Here is a 17,136-nt window from a genome sequence, read left to right as displayed (position 1 = left end):
AGCCAACGACAGATCTTGGGCCAGACAAGGCCCCTGAAACAACCTTTGAAAAAAGAGTATGGCTCATAATTTTGTTTCACTATAAATGACAGATCAATTACCCAATTTAAAGATTTGCATGGGACTCAGTTATGATGTAACACGCATACAATTTATAATTAAATATCTCAGTAGTTAGATGGTGCCAACATTATTACAGATCTGGTCAATTGCTGAGGGACATAGTTTGTTAAGATGGACTTCTGGCTCAATGACTTCCAGCCATTTCAACTGCTAAATCACTTGTAGAAGATGACTTTAACACCCACAATGTGTGGAAACAGTACTGGCTAGAAAATTGCCCCCCACAATGTCGAAGCTTGCTCTGCATCTCAGAGAAACCATCTGGATTTGACTAGCCCCATGCGATATGGACAACATTGAACAGAATTTGCACGGGCCATGGTAGATGTGCAGATGCCCTTTATGTGGGGCAAAATAAGATCACCGAATTGTGATTGTGGGACTGAAAAACAAACTATTCAACATATAGTGACAGGGTGCCAAAACAGAGCCTATAATGGAGATTTCGTTGATTTCCTGGCTGTGACAAATGAAGTAAAAGTTATATTTGTAATCTATACATATGCTTATATTTTTATATTTTATATTTCATATGTTGTATTTTATCTCTTGTGTTTTTATTCTACTGAATTGCGATGTGAACGTGCCATACGATAAATAATAATAATCTGGCTCAAATCCACTTCTGAAGTCTACAGGGATCCTAAGACTTCATAACTAGACATTTCTGATCTATAAAAAAATAAGCCATCTATTCTCTCCTACATGCATAACGTAGAATTGAATCCTTCTGTGCCTGAAAGGCTTGCTTTCATGCTGCCCTCCTGTAATCAGGTGACAGAGTTGCTATGGGAACAAAATGGAGGTATCCACTCCACTTTGCAAAGGAATATCTACCATGTGAATAGAGGTATTCCTTTTCAGGAAGAAAAACAGCTCTGCTGTATGGACCACCAAATATGAGTCTGAATTGCACCATATCACTTAGCAAGTACTATTCTTGCCCCCAGAACACATTTCATGACAAAACTCAAAGGAAAGAAGTAGTATTAGTAATATTTGGCACATATCAAACAAAACCTCCTCAGTGTTTTCAGGCAAAATACATTTCCAAGGCTCAGATAAAGATAGCTCTCTTAAGGTTTCCATCTTGTGCAGTGCTAACAATATGAAAGATGATTAGTAAAGAAACGCAGAATGCATAACCTCTGGTCACTTGCAGGCTCTGTGTTCATCTTGAGAGCCTTTCCAAAAGTTCTCAGTGAAGTGTATTTATTCATAAAGAGAAAATATTAGAGGAACCCTAATTTGAATTAAATTTAAAAATTAAAAATCAAGATTTGTCCTGGCCTCAGCAACATGCTGTTCAGAATACCATTCAAAGGCCAAGTGCTGTAACTGGACCCACTAAAGATGCATATCTCTAAAGCAGAAATAGATCCGCCCCTCCTGATGTCTTACCTCATAATATCCGTCAATAAAAACTGTTATCATTTGAGGATTGACCCCTTGTGCTGACAGCAGAGATCGTAGCATCCTAAAGAGAGAAGGGTTAACATATTTGCTGTGGTTCCCAGAAAGCTTATTAACTTATTAGTAGGATTTATATATCACCTTTCATACAGGAGCTCAAATCTAATCTAGTATTAATGATATAAACTTGATCAACATTTGTTTGCTTTAATCCCAAATTATATATTGTATACTGCTTAGAGTTGACTGATTAGAACATAAATTCTGTTTACAAAGAAACAAAAAAGGTGAAATTTACGAGATCTCAGTAGATTTACACCTTTGTTTTATATAATAGGTGAAATCTTGCAGTTGGCTGTGTGTGTGATGGCTATGTGCTCTCCTTCTTCCATCCTTGCTAGATGGAAGGCTTTCCTTTCTGTTTAGAGGAACATGGTCAAGAAAACTGACTACACCATTTGGGAATTGGAGATTATTTTCCAATAAGAACTATACAGGGGAGAAATATGAGTTCTCTGCTTGATGCTGCATAGCAATCACCCTGGCTCTCACCTGTACAGGTAGTTGGGTCTGTTCCCTGCGATGACAGCAACAGGCACATCAAAAACTTTGTTGTCTTTGAGCTAAAGAAAGGAACACCACAAACAGAAGTTTAAGAGAGAAAACCAACACCTCTTTCCTCCCAATTTCCCCTTCTTTTGCCATCTCTTACATTTGAACATTTAAGGGGAAGACTGGGAACAGCTATGTTCCATATAAGCAATGCTTCCTTGCATGCAGTCTCAGACTTAGATTATGAACTCAACCCAATACTCTCTGACCACTTCCAGAATTAGAATAGTATAAGTAGGTTTTAAAGGGCACTACTTATATATTGCAGAACTAAGAAGAGACTCCCAGTAGCTTTTATATTTGTCTCATGTATCTCAAGTTCAAAGAAGTAATCAGTGTGGCAAAGAAACAAGGAGACTGGAAATAAAGTAAAAGAGAAAGCAGGAAAAAAATTAGGCAAGGCATGATGGACAAATACAAAAAGCAGATGAACATAAAAGGTCCTTAAAAAAATCTGAGTCCCAACTACACAGCCTGGTAAACTTTATTGGCAGATTGGACATCCAGGCTGTATGTCATACTAATCATTGATGGCTCAGTTAAATCTGTGTAATTAGACAGAAATTCTGTTTCCAAAAATTGCTGGTGAAGAAGAAGGAGCATTAATTGCACCTACTGGATCAGGATTGAACTCTATAGGTGTAGGATCTTTACAGCTGCAGACACTGCCATAACCTTCAACTTTGCTGCAAAAATGCTTCCGCCGCCGATTCAACTCAGTATCTGGCCAGTGGCATTCCGCATCTGGGGAATACATCATATGTGTGCATATGATTAGCCTGATATATATGAAAGCTTTGAAACAGATAATCTCTTATCAGCTTAAGTTCTGCTACTGTCAGCTCAGAACATCCTTAGGATGTTTCAAACTATGACATCCATAAGCAACAGGCACCATCACCAATAATCAAAATTCTGAGAGGGAAAATTCAAAACATCTGTGTGGCAACCAGGTCACCTATGCCTGGCTGCCAAAGAGAATGATTCTTCTACAACCTCTCTTTTGAATATGGAATAATAAAAAAAAAAAAGTAAGAACTTGTCTTCAAGGAAGCTTTTTATTTCATTGGATTTGCCTCAGGAAAAACCAAAGAGAACAGCACTATAAGTCAGTGGAATAGCAGCTACCAATGTATAAAACCTATCCCTAATCCAGTCTAACCATTTTGGTTTTTGTAGAAAATCCAGATCAGAAAAGCTAAAACAACATATTGTACTGAGTAGGAAGTCAATCTATCCCTGGCTCTGAACTCCTGCTTGCGTCATACAAAGCACTTGAGAATTATCACACTTCAGCTGAAACTTTACTTTGGAGACCCCCTTATTTTACTCATCCTCTTCCCCTCAACCAGGTTCCTGATTTCCTAGCTTTGAACCTGTTCAAGATTTGTTGGATCATCCCAACCTTGTCTCAACTATTCCCTCCTGGGAAGACATATCATACCTTCCACAGAGGTTAATTGGACTTCAGTTTTCAGCAAAACTGGCTCTCCCCATGAGGAAAGCACTGGGGACTTGGCATGTTTCTCGCCATAGACTTCACCTGTAGGGAACACAACACATTATGGTCAGTAGGTCCAGTGGCTGATTATGGTCAGCCAATAATCATTCACCACTTGGGCTTGTCCACTGTTAGATCACTGATGTAGCAATCAACCAGTAATCTTACTTTTTCTCTAGACTCCTTTGGACACTTTTTTATGGTGCAAAAGAAAGATTAACACAATATCCCTCTATGGTAATCAGATGCCATGGAGCAGGAGGAGATAGAGACATTCTCAACTGTTGTAGAAGAGAGAAAACTGGTTTAGATATGAAAAACTGCAGCTGCCTATGCCCACTCCCCCACATTATTATTAACAGGAAAAGTCCTCAGCTTCTCATGCTCCACTTTAGTGTCTCTGAAAAGTTCAATTATCATTAAGATATGAAAATTAAGAATCTAGAGCAGAACCAAAGGTTTGCCTGTTCAATCTTATACTTCTCCTTTAAAAAGTTACAACCCACCAGGAGCCCTCTCCTGTGTCCCTTTCTCCCCTGGAGATTTGTGCCCATGCTCGATTCTGACCTCCTTTCTTCCCCACAAAGGTCCACATGTCCCTCCAGCTGAGGGAAGCTGCAATCTGGCTCCCTAAACTCTTCAGAAGACTCTTGGCTGTGTCTTTAAGGTGGAAGGAGCCCTCATCCTGAAAAGGAAGAAATACTACAATATTAATGTAGAATTGTTTGTGGCTTCTAGCTCAAACTTTAATTTTCAGGGGGAAAATAATAGGGACACAGCTTTCTTCATTTTAAGTGGCTCATAACATAACACCACAGCTTGCTTTACAGTAATTCCTAAAAGCCCATCCTTCCCCCAGCAATTTCTGGTTGGGCAGAGAGAGTGAGTAAAATGGCATACATGAGTGTGTGAAAACAGGGTGCCAGAGAAAGTACACAAAAGTGTATGTGAGGGTCCATCTGCTCAGGCTCCAGCCAAGTCCACAAACAACATGTCACCCAACAGTTTACTCCCACAGAATATGGCCTTTAACAAACCAAAGGGCTCCCTGTGTCTCTGCTAGATCATCAATAAAGAGGATTCAGCAGCTGGAATGATTTTAGCTAGAAGAGATATTAGTGGCTAGAATAAATCTTCAGTATCATTATCTTTTTCTTCTGTGGAGTTTAGAAAAAGCTAACCCAAACAGTCACTTGGTTCATTTGTTCTTTTGCCAGATCACAAGTTGACACATCTTACCCTACTGCCAAACAGACTGAGGTTAATGGAAGTCTAAATTAAAATCATAAAGATGGTATTGAATTAAAGGATACCTGATTTATATCCTTTAAGCTTAAAGACTCTTTGGATGCTGCTTCAGATTCTTTTAAACTAAAGTTTCATTTTTTAAAAAAAATTTCTAACAAGAAGTCAGTGCAAGGCTTGTTTTTTGCTTTCCTAGTGTATCTTACAATTTAAGATTAAATACATACAAAATTACAAGATTAAATTTTCAGACACCATCCATAAAATTAATATTTAGCAATAGTGTAATCAGCTTTTCTTCTCTATCAAAGTGTTTCTAGCTTCATTAGACTAATTTCTAGTTAAACTACACATTTAACTTCTTTCTCATTTTTATGAGGGAGGGTGGGAGGGAGGGAGATTTTACAACACCAAATTCAACTTACCTTAATTGTGAAGATAAGAATGCGACCCTTGGCCACCATGTTGAGGAAGAGGACCATGGCCTCATCCTCATGGGGGGAATAGGTGTCAAAAACCCGCTTTGCCATCACGTGGCCCTAGAAAACAATCCGAAATTCTGTTAGATCACTTCTTCTCAAATTGTGACCTTCCAAATATGTTGGGATCACAATTCTTTCTTGGAGCTGCAGTTGAGAACACTGATATACAGCAGGTTAGCTACTGGGAAGGATACATCCTAGTTTTTATTTAAATATAAGGACAAACTTCCTGATCTGTACAACAGTGTAACAGTCTACCTACAGAGGTTTCAGATTTTCTACTGTTTTCCTGCAAATTGCAAAGGTTTGGACTAGATTATCTTTATGGCATCTTCCAACGCTACAATTCTATGACCCACCGCAACAGAGGAAACATTTTAAAAACATCTGACAGCTTTCTTCAGATTAACCCAATGTAGGAGGTATCTCTGCCCTCTCCTTCCCATTACAGGATTGTATCCTAGCATGGTATCATCTCAGTTCATTTTCTTAATGAAAATAAAAGCGATAGGAACATCTGTCACATTCAGGCAGCTGTGAGAGCTCAATGCCAGGGAAGGTCCACTGGCTCTAGAAACAGGACTTCCCAGCCACCCATCTCACAGGCTTCTGGAGAAAGAGGAGAGGAAGTTGGCATTTAGAAATTCCTCCTCCAGTAAAGGAGCTTACTGGGAATACAGAATGGTAAGCACCTTTTTATTATTGCCAAATGGGGAGCACGGTCACCAATTGTAAGCCCACTGAATTGGGTGAAGTCTTGTGTAATTCAGGGAGGCTGACCAGATGGCATATTACCAAGAGTTCTTTTTACACTTAGAGCAGCTTTAGCTTTGAGTAACACAGGCCTGGCATAGTGCTAGAGGTCTAAAAACTTGCTGAGACCTTCAGTGGAGTTTAAAAGACTTCCCTACAACTGACGAAAAAAACAGAAGGATGACTCAAAATCTAACCCAAGATACAGTTCTTTTGGACTTCAGTGACAGCTGAAAAGTAGTTCTGTGGAAATGTAAGACACTCTGCACTGCCTTTGCCTTTTTATCGGAAAAAGGAGCATATTGACTTCTTTTAGAGCTTCAAGACAAGTTATGTTCTTCATCACTTACTGTAGCCTGATTTAACACAATGACATGGATGCCTCTGCCTTGTTCCCGTGCTTCATCTTCTAAAACCTGTGCAGTAACAAAAGTAATTGTTATCAGACTTTTCACACCTGCTACCCCTATCTGCCGTCCCCCGTTTCTTGTGTATAATTTTCTTCCAGGAAATTTCTTCAGTGATATTCTGTAACCCAGAGAATCCCACTGAACTAGCTTTTTTGACTGTGCTCCTTATTCAGAACATAATCCAGCATGTTGGAAAGAATTATAGTTAGCTTTTATACTAAGAACTTGGAAGCTGAGATATAAAAACATTATAAGATGAAAGTAGCTCATGAAACATTGTTTCATGAAAGATATATTTATCTGTGTGTATGCAGACACACAGAGAAAACACACTATCCTTCCCTGGATTCCTTGCAAAAAACACAACTCTTGTAAATTGCAATTAGAACAGAAAAATGTGCTGACTTTCTATTAATGCACAGATTGTGGGGTGGTGGTGGTGGGGTGGTAATAATTGTTTGTTTCCCCACCGTGAATGCATTCACTTAGAACTTTTATTAAAAATAAAAGGTCATCCAAAGACACAAGATGAATATCATATATTCATAATTTAAACTTACAGTTTTAAATACATTTGCCGGCCTAATTGGACATAGTGAAACTGAAGCCTAAATACACACACAAATAATGCAGGAAGACTCTCCATTTCAAAGAAGCACTGTGCTCTCCTTCAAAGTAAAATGTATGAGAATTTATTGTTGCCCTGATTCTTGCATCTTATAGCTGCAGTGCAGACTCTCTCACCGTGGTCCCATCAACTGCAACATAAACCTTGGAGCGACTGGAATACACCTCTATGTCCAGAACTTTTCTATTACTGACAGGCCGCCGAGGGATCTCTAGCTTCTGCAAACTTTCATCTAGGAAATGAGAGAGCACCATTTAACAGTCTTATCCTGTGGTAATTTCCCCATAAACTATGAACATTCTGAAAGGCCTCCTGTATACAGGTAATCCTCGTTTAGCAACTGCCTCATACATCGACCATTTGCAGTTACAACAGTGATGAAAAAATAACTTTGTGACCAATCCTCACATTTATGACCTTCTTAGGTCTGTAAAGCAAAGGAAAGCTGAAATAAGATTGTAAGCACAGTCGCAGTATCACTTAGTGACTGCTTTGCTTAATGATCGAGTTGCTGGTCCCAACTGTGGTCACTAAACAAGAACCACCTGTATACCAACAGGTATGGCAAGGCTCATTCAGTGAGAACACAGATAGAACATTTTCTATGGCAGCATCATATGGAATATCTCCCAAAGACATCAGGTTGCCTAAATAAAAAAACATTTTCATTCCACTTGGCTTTTAACAGCTGCAATGTAAGATTACAGACTTCAACTGAGTGTTACTTCATTTTATCATTCTAGTTGTAATGGTTTCCTGGTTAAACTGATTTGATAACTGAGTTTTCAACTGCAAATACAAGAAATCCAAGCTTTTGGGTTCTGCTTCCCTTTCACACTTATTTGTCAATTTCCCCCTGGTCTTATATTTTTTTTTAAAGTCAGAATATGAACCATGGTCTACTTGCTAAATTTTACCTGAAAATGTTTAAGGTCTGGAAGGTACTATCAGTCCATTGTTACATATATTTACTTAAGAAACTACTCTCTTCCTCTCTCTAAACCATCAAAAACTATTTTGCAAGCAAAACTATCAAACATTTAGACCATGTTCAGTGTTCCTATAACTAGGGGATCCATCAGTCAGGAGTTAAGTAATGTTGTGTGGAAAATTCTATGCTCCAATCGCAGAACAGTCTAGAGTCCATTTGTCCCAGAATCTGGCCACCAACTACCAGTACATTCTAACACCACCAACTAATCACATTTCCTGCTCACCATAATCCTGAGCTGATTCTTCTTCTTCACTGGCTGCTCTTCTAGTGTCCAAGATCAGCTTTATGTTCACAATAACAGTTACCAGCAAGAAAAGTACAGCTCCCATCTGTAAGGCAAAAGCCTCCATTATTAGATTAGAAAAAATAAAGATTTGGAAAACCTGATGCTTAAAATCCCTTTGTGTTGAAATCACAGATTCTTATGCCAGACTTAAAGGGAAGGAAAAGTGAGCGACAAGAGCTTTTGGACTTCTTTGTTGAACTTTCCTATTGTTCTTTAAGGATGAATTTTAGTTCCTGATTCCATTTACCCCTAAAGGGCTATTCTCTTCTACAAAATTTTGTCTCATTTTGTGTGTTGGTGGGCCCTTCTATCCTTGTGCATCATGTACTTTCTTTATCACGTATAAAGATGCAGTAGAGGAAAATATTGAGTCTCCTGCAGATATATCCAGGTTTCCATAGTAAGTAGCCAGCTGTTTATTCCTTAAATCTAAACTGCTGACATTTGGACATGGAAATCAGTTCTTGGGTTAAGTGTCATATGACACAAATATGGCACGTCTTACATCTGTTGTTAATGGGAATATTATTAAGTGGCATACAACTCTTTAACTGAACTGCATTCATGTACTTTAATAGTAGTGATCACAGCAGGTCCTGTCATATATTCATCTGTGTTTAGTATCAACCTTATAACATAACACTTATCTTATAATATAACACTGACCTCTCACCACTGTTTCTTTAGATGACCATGAGACCTTGGCATCTGAATGCTTAGACTACAACTCCCAGAATTCCCAACCCACATGGTCTTTGCTGTCTGGAGAACTCTGGAATTTGTACCACAACCAGTTCAAGAAGGCTGCTTTCACTTGAAAAACTATGAACAGATTTTAGGGCAGTGAAAGCCAGCTACTTGATAGGAAAGCCGAGTCACAGCATCTGTACAAACTGCAGCAAGATTTTCTCAGTGGAACAGGCACATTATCCATGAAACAAAAGGCTGTGTAATACGAAGGCACGGTCTGTGAGAAGAGAGCTGTCTGTACAAAATGAGCACTATTTATGCTACTTCCTATCTCAGAGAAAACCCCCAAATAAAGCTGAATTTTACCTATAAAATCAGAATGCCTCTTATTGTTCAGTCTACCTTCACATTTGCTCTCTTTCATGACAACAGCCCTAAAAGCAGAGCAACAGTCCCTAACTTTTGTGGACTGAGGACAGACTTGAAATCTTGAGAATGTAATGTGGCTGCCAGGATGACAAACTGATAAGTCTAGAAGAAAAGTACCTTGCTGAAGAGCATAAGCACAATTAAAGGCAGAGCCTGAGCTCCAAACATAAAAGAATTCTTTGGGACATAATTTTATACTATAGCACTGATGGCTCTCAATTGTGCACTGCCTACCAAATGACCAGCATCAGGAAGTCTCTACAATCGTAGCCAAATTTTGTACCATCACTATGACAATTAGAAGGTTTAGGACCTGATTGTTTCCCCAGGTGTATCTAGTGCAGGTATGAATAGGCTTTTATTGGATGCTGTGGAATGTATTTTTTAACTTCTCTGGGTTTCTGTATTTATCTGTGGATCAGGATTCACATCACATTTAGAATACATTCTAGCTGGAAATCAGGGAGATTTAGATACATTCAGTATACCTCAAATAGTGAATATTATTCTATTTAGGAATTATTGTTCCACTTATGCTTATTACTATAAAAATAGTTATGAAGTATTTTCATGTTCTAGTTTGCTCTATTACAATATTTTCAGTCCCCCCCCCCAGATATTCCAAAGTCACATAAGTACATGCCCCACAATTCAAATCCTCACATATGCTCAAATTTTCCTAATTTCCTACTAAACACAATACAAGACCCCCACAAAAAAAACACAACTTTTCCTGTACTTAATTTATCTCAGTAGAAAAAGAGTGTTACTGTTTCTTCCGTTATATGGTAATAAAGTACTATGTGCAGGAAATGTCACATTTCTACAACATATTTTATGGTGCTATAATGACTAAGTCTCTGGTGATGAAGACACAGAGAGCAATATAGGTTTCTATGGGAACCTGAACTTGAAGAGCCCTGTCTATATGTAGCTAAGGTGTCAGGATTTCCTACAACATTGACAGCTCTATATTAAATTTGCTATTTTAAGACATGGGGATCCAGACAAGACATTGAAATACATTTGTCATGCTTTCCTGACTGCTATACACTGTCAGTCTCTAGAAGGTAGCAAGATGAATTTATCCCCATTTTGTATGAAGATAAAATGTCTAAGAAATACATTATTAGTCACAGAAGTTATTAGACGTAGTAAATCCAAAACAGAACTGGGAACCTTGTGTTTCAGAAAGCCATTTTCCATCCCATGTTCTCTTACAAACTTTTAATGCCTTGGGCTTGGGAGGGACATGTCAGAGGATTCAATTTAAGAGGACAGTGATTTGGTTACAATATAGATAAGGGTGTGAGAGACACAGATTTCCCCAGTTCACTTCAGTTCATTTTTGGGGCCCTCAGGTGAGTCCATATTGTTTCATATGGAACAACTGGCAAGCCTGAAACCTACCTAGAATCATAGAAAAAATGGCTACTAGTCTGCTATGGCTTTGAATCATGGCAATCACAGCTACTACATGATTTCCTCCATGTGATCTTGAAGGAGCTGGAAGTTTGCCAAGTTCATGTGTGCATCTATCTCCAAATATCAATATATGGATCACTTACACACTAGAATGTATTTTTTTGGTCCCCAGAGATCATATGGCCAACATTAGTGATGGATGGATAGATGGATGGATAGATGGATGGATGGATGGATGGATGGGTGGGTGGGTGGGTGGGTGGGTGGATGGATGGATGGATGGATGGATGGAAGGAAGGAAATTTAATTAGTCTTTTTTTTTACTTCATAAAACCTTATCCTTTCCTTGAAAAATCAAAGCCCCACCCCATAAACCTGAGTGGTTTATGCACATTCCTAAAAACAAAACCCCAAACCAGACAGTAGCCATAATAGGGTTTTGTATCAGAAATAGCTCCAATGATTTGTCTCAGTGCAGGCCTACCACCAGGATTTCAAGTGGATAACTCAATTAATGAAGACTTTAGTCATTCTTACTAGTTAAATAATGAACTGCTGCTCTTCCTTCAGCCAATACTGCAGCTTTGATGTATATGTATATTACCCTAACAAAAAGGAGATGATTAATCTGCTTAAGTGATTTAATTACTGTCCATAACCAATCAACTCCCACCAACAGATTTGCAGTCATGGAACACTTTAATAGGGTCCTCAGCAGGAGCTTTTGCCCCATCCTATTCCCTGCCAGTCAATGTACCTGGGCACCAAGTTGCTTTGTCAAAACAAACAAACAAACTAGGTTATGCATCTCCTTTCATATGCAGCACAAACTCCTTACTTAAGCCACCGTAACATGTGTCTAGAAATTACCTGCTCCTTCCTTTCACCTGACTACTTTATTACTCTTACTGTTTATACCACCTTCAGCTTTGGCATTTATCTCCCCACATGCAGAATATGAAATACGAATTAACAATCTTTTCCTTTATGAAAATATCCACAGCTCAGTAGTATTCTTCCATTACATAAATCACTAACCAAGTTACAGGGAACAGAGAGCTAATTAGTACATCTAAAAATGTATGCCCAGTAATGCATAATGCTACAAATCAGTGGGATTTTTTTCATAACTAATGCCTATATGGTGACGGTTTTGTTAAAGTTTAAAGGAATCACTTTCACTTGTTTCATGAGCAATACCTGCACCTGTGCCATATCTGTACAAAAAACAGGGTTCACTACGGGGCATGGTAACCCAGTAGCAGCATTTGTTTGTATGGTGGCTCTGCTCCAGCTTGGATTTGCTATCCAAAGGAACCCATTTTAATGATATCACAACACCAGAAAGATAAAGAAAACTTCTTTTAAAATATTTTAAACTTGTTCTCCATATGCCTTATTGACTAGGCACACAGTGTACTAAACCATAGTTTCCTTAACCATCACTTGTGAATAAGACATAATTGGCTGGGTTACACATACTACAGTACATCCCAACATGCACTTTATAATCTGTAACAGACCAACTCACAAACTATGTTAAAACCAAACAACACTCATTTTATTCCTACATTTTATTTGTAAGTGGCCTAGAAATCCTTTGGATAAAAGCAATGCACATAGGTTTTAAATAAATGTATCAATATACACAATAAGATAAATCACATGTGAAGGTGAAGGCAAAGAAAACACTTTGTTCAAGCAGACAGTTAGGAACTGGACACATTGTAGTAACAGGAGGTTTCAATGAATCTACAAGAAGCTCAGCTTCGATGCTGCTAGAAAGCTTATGTGAAGCGTAGATGTCCTCTGAGTGAACCTCAATTGTTCTGGATTTAAAATACTAGCACATCTTCTCCAACGTAGGACTTTTCACTTGCTTTGGATTACTATTCCTATTACTACCAGTCAATACTGAACATGCTGGTGGAGAATTTACAGTCCAAGGCATTTAGAGATCATCATGCCAAAGTAGGATTTGTATCAGGCTAGACACAAATTACTATTTCACAAAAGACAAGAGCAATAAAGATAAGGAATCCTTTAGTCAATTAAGCCTTTTCTGCCATAAATTAACTTAAAAGTGACAGTTAGTAGAACTGAAATGCACAGGGAGTCAGCTGAGAAGTGTTTGGCAAACCTAGGTAGGATAAATGCTTCTTCCTTTGTACTCATTTTACAAAATGTAGTCTTTCTTCTGCAAAGATACTACAGCTCCTGAAACTGGGATTCTTGCCCAATTCTGTGGCACTCTGCCAGCCTCCAATCACTCACTGCCCAACTTCTCCCTTCAGGACAGATGGCCTGCAGCTTGGTCTAGGATCCTTATGTGCATGGAGGAGTAAACCAACTTCTAGTTCTATAGGCACTGGCCTAGTTCACATGTAATTCTAATTCACAATGCTTTTTCTTTGTTTTTGGATTAGCATGATGCGTGAATCTATCCCTTCTGGTTTAGGATTATTTTATTTATTTATATTTATTTATATTTCAAATTTGTCACTGCCCATCTCACTGCAGAGCAACTCTGGGCAGTTTAGAGGAAAAAGAATAAATATTAATTAAAATATAATAAATATGAATTAAAATATATTACAAGAAGAAAAAGGCATATATTATGTGCAAGCACGCCCATTGTGGCTTAGCATCATGCACCAACAAGATCATGATTTACTAAACCAAGTATAGAGAAAAATATGCTGGCTAAGTGTTTTGTGAGAATCATGCCATGCTGTAGCCTGCATTGGATGAGACCAAACATTTCAGTCCTTTTTGCATGTTCTTCTGAATGTTTGAAGGGGTTTAAAGAACAAAATGGGGGCCTCAAGGCATGTAGATTCTAAAAGCACCCACTTCAACACTTCAAATTTCTGGACAGCCCTCTTTAAAACAGATAGCAGCCCTGCTCTTTTTTTGCCATGCTATACAAAGCCTAGAGTAGTCCTTCAACCAATGGACTGTACATTTGGCTTTAGAGAATGGGCCATATTAAGGAGCAATTTGCAGAACACCCAAGTTCAATCTCAGACATCTTATACTGAAGGAACCAGGAAGTAGGTGATAGGAAAGATGTCTAAGAGCATGGAAAACCTCCATCAACTAAAATAGACATTATGCAAGACAGATAGATGATCTTGTCTGTCACATGCAACTTCTTATGTATCCAATGAACACACGTGATCAAATAGAAGATTGTGTTGTTTCTACATTGAGAACTGTGCTGTTAGATACTTTGCAGAGATCTGGAAAATGTAGGGGCAAATTTCACATTTACTCATTACAGACAACCTCTTTTTAGGTTTCTGAGGTTGAAATCTATATCCAACTGCTGAGGAGTAAGTCCCTTTGAATTCCGTTTAACAAGACATGACAGCTATCAGGGCTGTGCACATATTAACAATTATTGGAAACCTGCTTTAGACTTTAGGCACACAAAGCACCTTTCTCTTATTCATTAAAGCAGCCCTTCATTTTTAGGCTTCTGAAGGAACCTGAAAAAAAGATACCACTAGTTTAAGAGCTGCATTGATCTGAATGGATACATTCCTTAATGCACCCACACTTTTTTTTCCCAGGCTTTCATGGAAACCTGAAAAAAGCTGGGTAGTTTAATTCATAGTACGGATTTCTGTTCTTGTGTACAGTCTGAAGTACTTCTTCAAAAACTTTTTCAAAGCATGCACAGCCATGCTATCCAAAATGAGTACAGCTTATATATACTGTAGTTACCAGAGGTATCAGTTTGGAAATCATAAAATATCCTTTGTTAGAGCCTTTTAAATATTTATTTCAAAGTGCATGCAATTGGCCTTTAGACAGAAAGATAAATTAAATAGAAAAAAAAATACTAGGTAAGTGTCCAAGAGAAACAAGTTCAGATTATATTATTATAATCTGATTATATTATATTATTATATTCAGATTATATTTAGTTCTGATAACTAAAAAAGATACAAGTGCCTTAATGTACCATGCTGAGCAATTCTTATTGTAATATGAGCTTTCATGGCCCTGCACTCTTGCCTGAAGAAGAGTGTGCATTATAATAGATCTGCTAGCTTGCAAAAAACTACACCACTCTGTCTTTCCAAAGTAATGCATCCATTTGTATAAATATGTTCTTTAGGCTATATAAAGAATATCACCTCCATGTGATTCCATTTCAAGGATTACAGTTCCTTGAACACTATAATCCAGGTGTATTTAAAGCCAGTGATTTTTGCTAATCTTCTTACCAGATATAATGCATACTACTACCCAAGTAACCTGGACAGAAGGAAGGATGAGCAGGGCCTCTTCTCACCTGACACAGTCTCCTGAGTGCCCTCTGATTTGTCAGCTTGTACTTCCAGGCCAAATACCAGCTGCGTTTCTTCCACGGCTTGGGTTGCAGGTTAGGCTTCCACTCATCCATCATAGCAGGGCAAAATGGACAGAAATAGATAACATGAGCTAACTCTCACCATCGGCCCTTCTCTAGTTGAATTCTTCAAGTTAAACCTGGCAGGTCAGAGAAAATGAATAAAATGGAAGGAAGAGCTGGTCATATTTAGGTTCAAATGTCTGAGAATATCAACATTTCTACACATTGCTCTTTTTTAAATCCCAAATTTGCACAAATATTTAATTAACATAATTTATTCTGGGCAGCACACTTGGAAGTTTGCAGAATGTAATGGTTTGACAAGGACGGACTGGAAGGAAAACAACGAATTCTTTGTCAGGGAGAACTGAAAGAGGAAAGAATGTTGAACAAGAAGGAGCCAAGCAAAGGATCATGGGTTTTATTCCACATCTCAATAGAATCATAGTTAGTATACCCATATTGTGTACATATATGTGCAACGCCCCCACCAGAAAACAGTATATTTTCAGATTGATAGGAACCTTCTATAGAAGTTAGAGACAACAGAAAATCGGGGGACAAGATCTTAGAGGCATTTAGAAAAGTTTGTCCCATTTCCATTCTCAGAAAGATATACATTAAAAGAAGAATCTTAACATGCTAGAAATTGCATGGAGGCTGTTTTAAGTTTGCAATGCTTGTTAAACAGGCCAGATTAGCCTGTTCTGATTACAGAACTATCCTTTCAACACTGTTGTTAAAAAAAAAAAGAGTTCTTCTATGAATTGCCTTCTGATCCAGATCTCTACAGACAGAACTGGATCACGCATCAAAGTGATTGGATTATAGATTTTTCATCATTTTGAATCAGCACCTGTGCCAAGGTTCATTGCCCCCAAGGATAATTTCTACAGGACCTTTTTACTTAGCTTCCTCAATCTGCTACCCTCTACCATATATTGGACTTCAAATCCCATGAAGCTCTTAGTCACTCAAATGTCCCATCCACGGACATGCTAGCCAGGCATTATTAAGAATAACAGGGGCAACACCTGCAGAGTCTGACTTACACCACCCATAATTTTAACCCCTTTCACAAACTGCCCAACCCAAAGCAAGCTTAAATCAGAGTTACATTCATCAAAGAAAAGGGAGTACCCGTCTTGAGCTCTCGAATAAAAGGCGGGATAAAAATCCAGCAAATAAACAGAATTCACAGTGCAGAGGATGAGAAGAAGAAAGAGAGCACTGGCTACCAAACAAAGGAGCTGGTTACCATACAGTTTGCCTCAAAACAAACCCCACGCGCAGCTGGACGACCGCTCTTCTCCCCTACCATCCACCCGTTAATAAGCACTGAGAGCAAATAAGGTTGATTTGGAAGCGCGTAAAATGAACCGAATTAGGACGGGCGAAGCGGTTGCCCCACAAAACAAACGGAAGGGGGTGGATGGTGATGATGCAAAACGAATCATAGAGTACTGGAAGGGGGGAAGGACCCCCGCTTCCCAAGTGAATCCCTCTCATTTTCGCACCACCCGCCGCTCTAACGAGACACCGATCCACTTACTGGGGCTGAGGACCGCGAGGCCAGCAGCGGAGCTTTCTCCATAGCCAGGCGCCGCGCGCAGAACTCCAGCCGCCCCTGCCCGAGCGGGGGTGGAAGCAGCTGCCGATGCCCCGCTCCGAGAAGCTGGAATTGACGCGCCGCTCTGCTTCCGGCGCGGGATATAAGGTTAGAGCCTGGTCTTAAAGGAGACGGCTCAAGCAAGGCAACTAGCCAGGTCGGGGGAGATGGGG

The 17,136-nt window shown here is 38.9% G+C and overlaps 1 protein-coding gene across 2 annotated transcripts in view; it reads right to left on the bottom strand.

Annotated features, from left to right (window-relative positions):
- Window positions 1-17,136, bottom strand: part of POMGNT1 (protein O-linked mannose N-acetylglucosaminyltransferase 1 (beta 1,2-)) — a 30,905-nt gene extending 13,769 nt beyond the window's left edge. The window contains exons 1-11 of one of the 2 annotated variants that reach the window (XM_007435576.3): window positions 16,907-17,136; window positions 15,295-15,491; window positions 8,385-8,490; window positions 7,284-7,399; window positions 6,480-6,545; window positions 5,320-5,433; window positions 4,217-4,334; window positions 3,593-3,691; window positions 2,765-2,892; window positions 2,089-2,159; window positions 1,525-1,600 (exon numbers count right to left, since the gene is read on the bottom strand). In XM_007435576.3, the coding sequence (XP_007435638.1) occupies window positions 1,525-1,600; window positions 2,089-2,159; window positions 2,765-2,892; window positions 3,593-3,691; window positions 4,217-4,334; window positions 5,320-5,433; window positions 6,480-6,545; window positions 7,284-7,399; window positions 8,385-8,490; window positions 15,295-15,408 (1,008 nt within the window). In that variant the 5' untranslated portion in view covers window positions 15,409-15,491; window positions 16,907-17,136. Of the gene's footprint in view, window positions 1-1,524; window positions 1,601-2,088; window positions 2,160-2,764; window positions 2,893-3,592; window positions 3,692-4,216; window positions 4,335-5,319; window positions 5,434-6,479; window positions 6,546-7,283; window positions 7,400-8,384; window positions 8,491-15,294; window positions 15,492-16,494; window positions 16,616-16,906 lie in introns of those variants that run through there. The other variant, XM_088153283.1, reaches the window with a different exon arrangement.

This window comes from Python bivittatus, unplaced genomic scaffold, assembly GCF_059951505.1.
Source record: "Python bivittatus isolate LINGU-HERP-01145 unplaced genomic scaffold, Pbiv_v1 ctg000700_np1212, whole genome shotgun sequence".
Taxonomy (NCBI): Eukaryota; Metazoa; Chordata; class Lepidosauria; order Squamata; family Pythonidae; genus Python; species Python bivittatus.
This window is presented reverse-complemented; position numbering and strand designations above follow the sequence as displayed.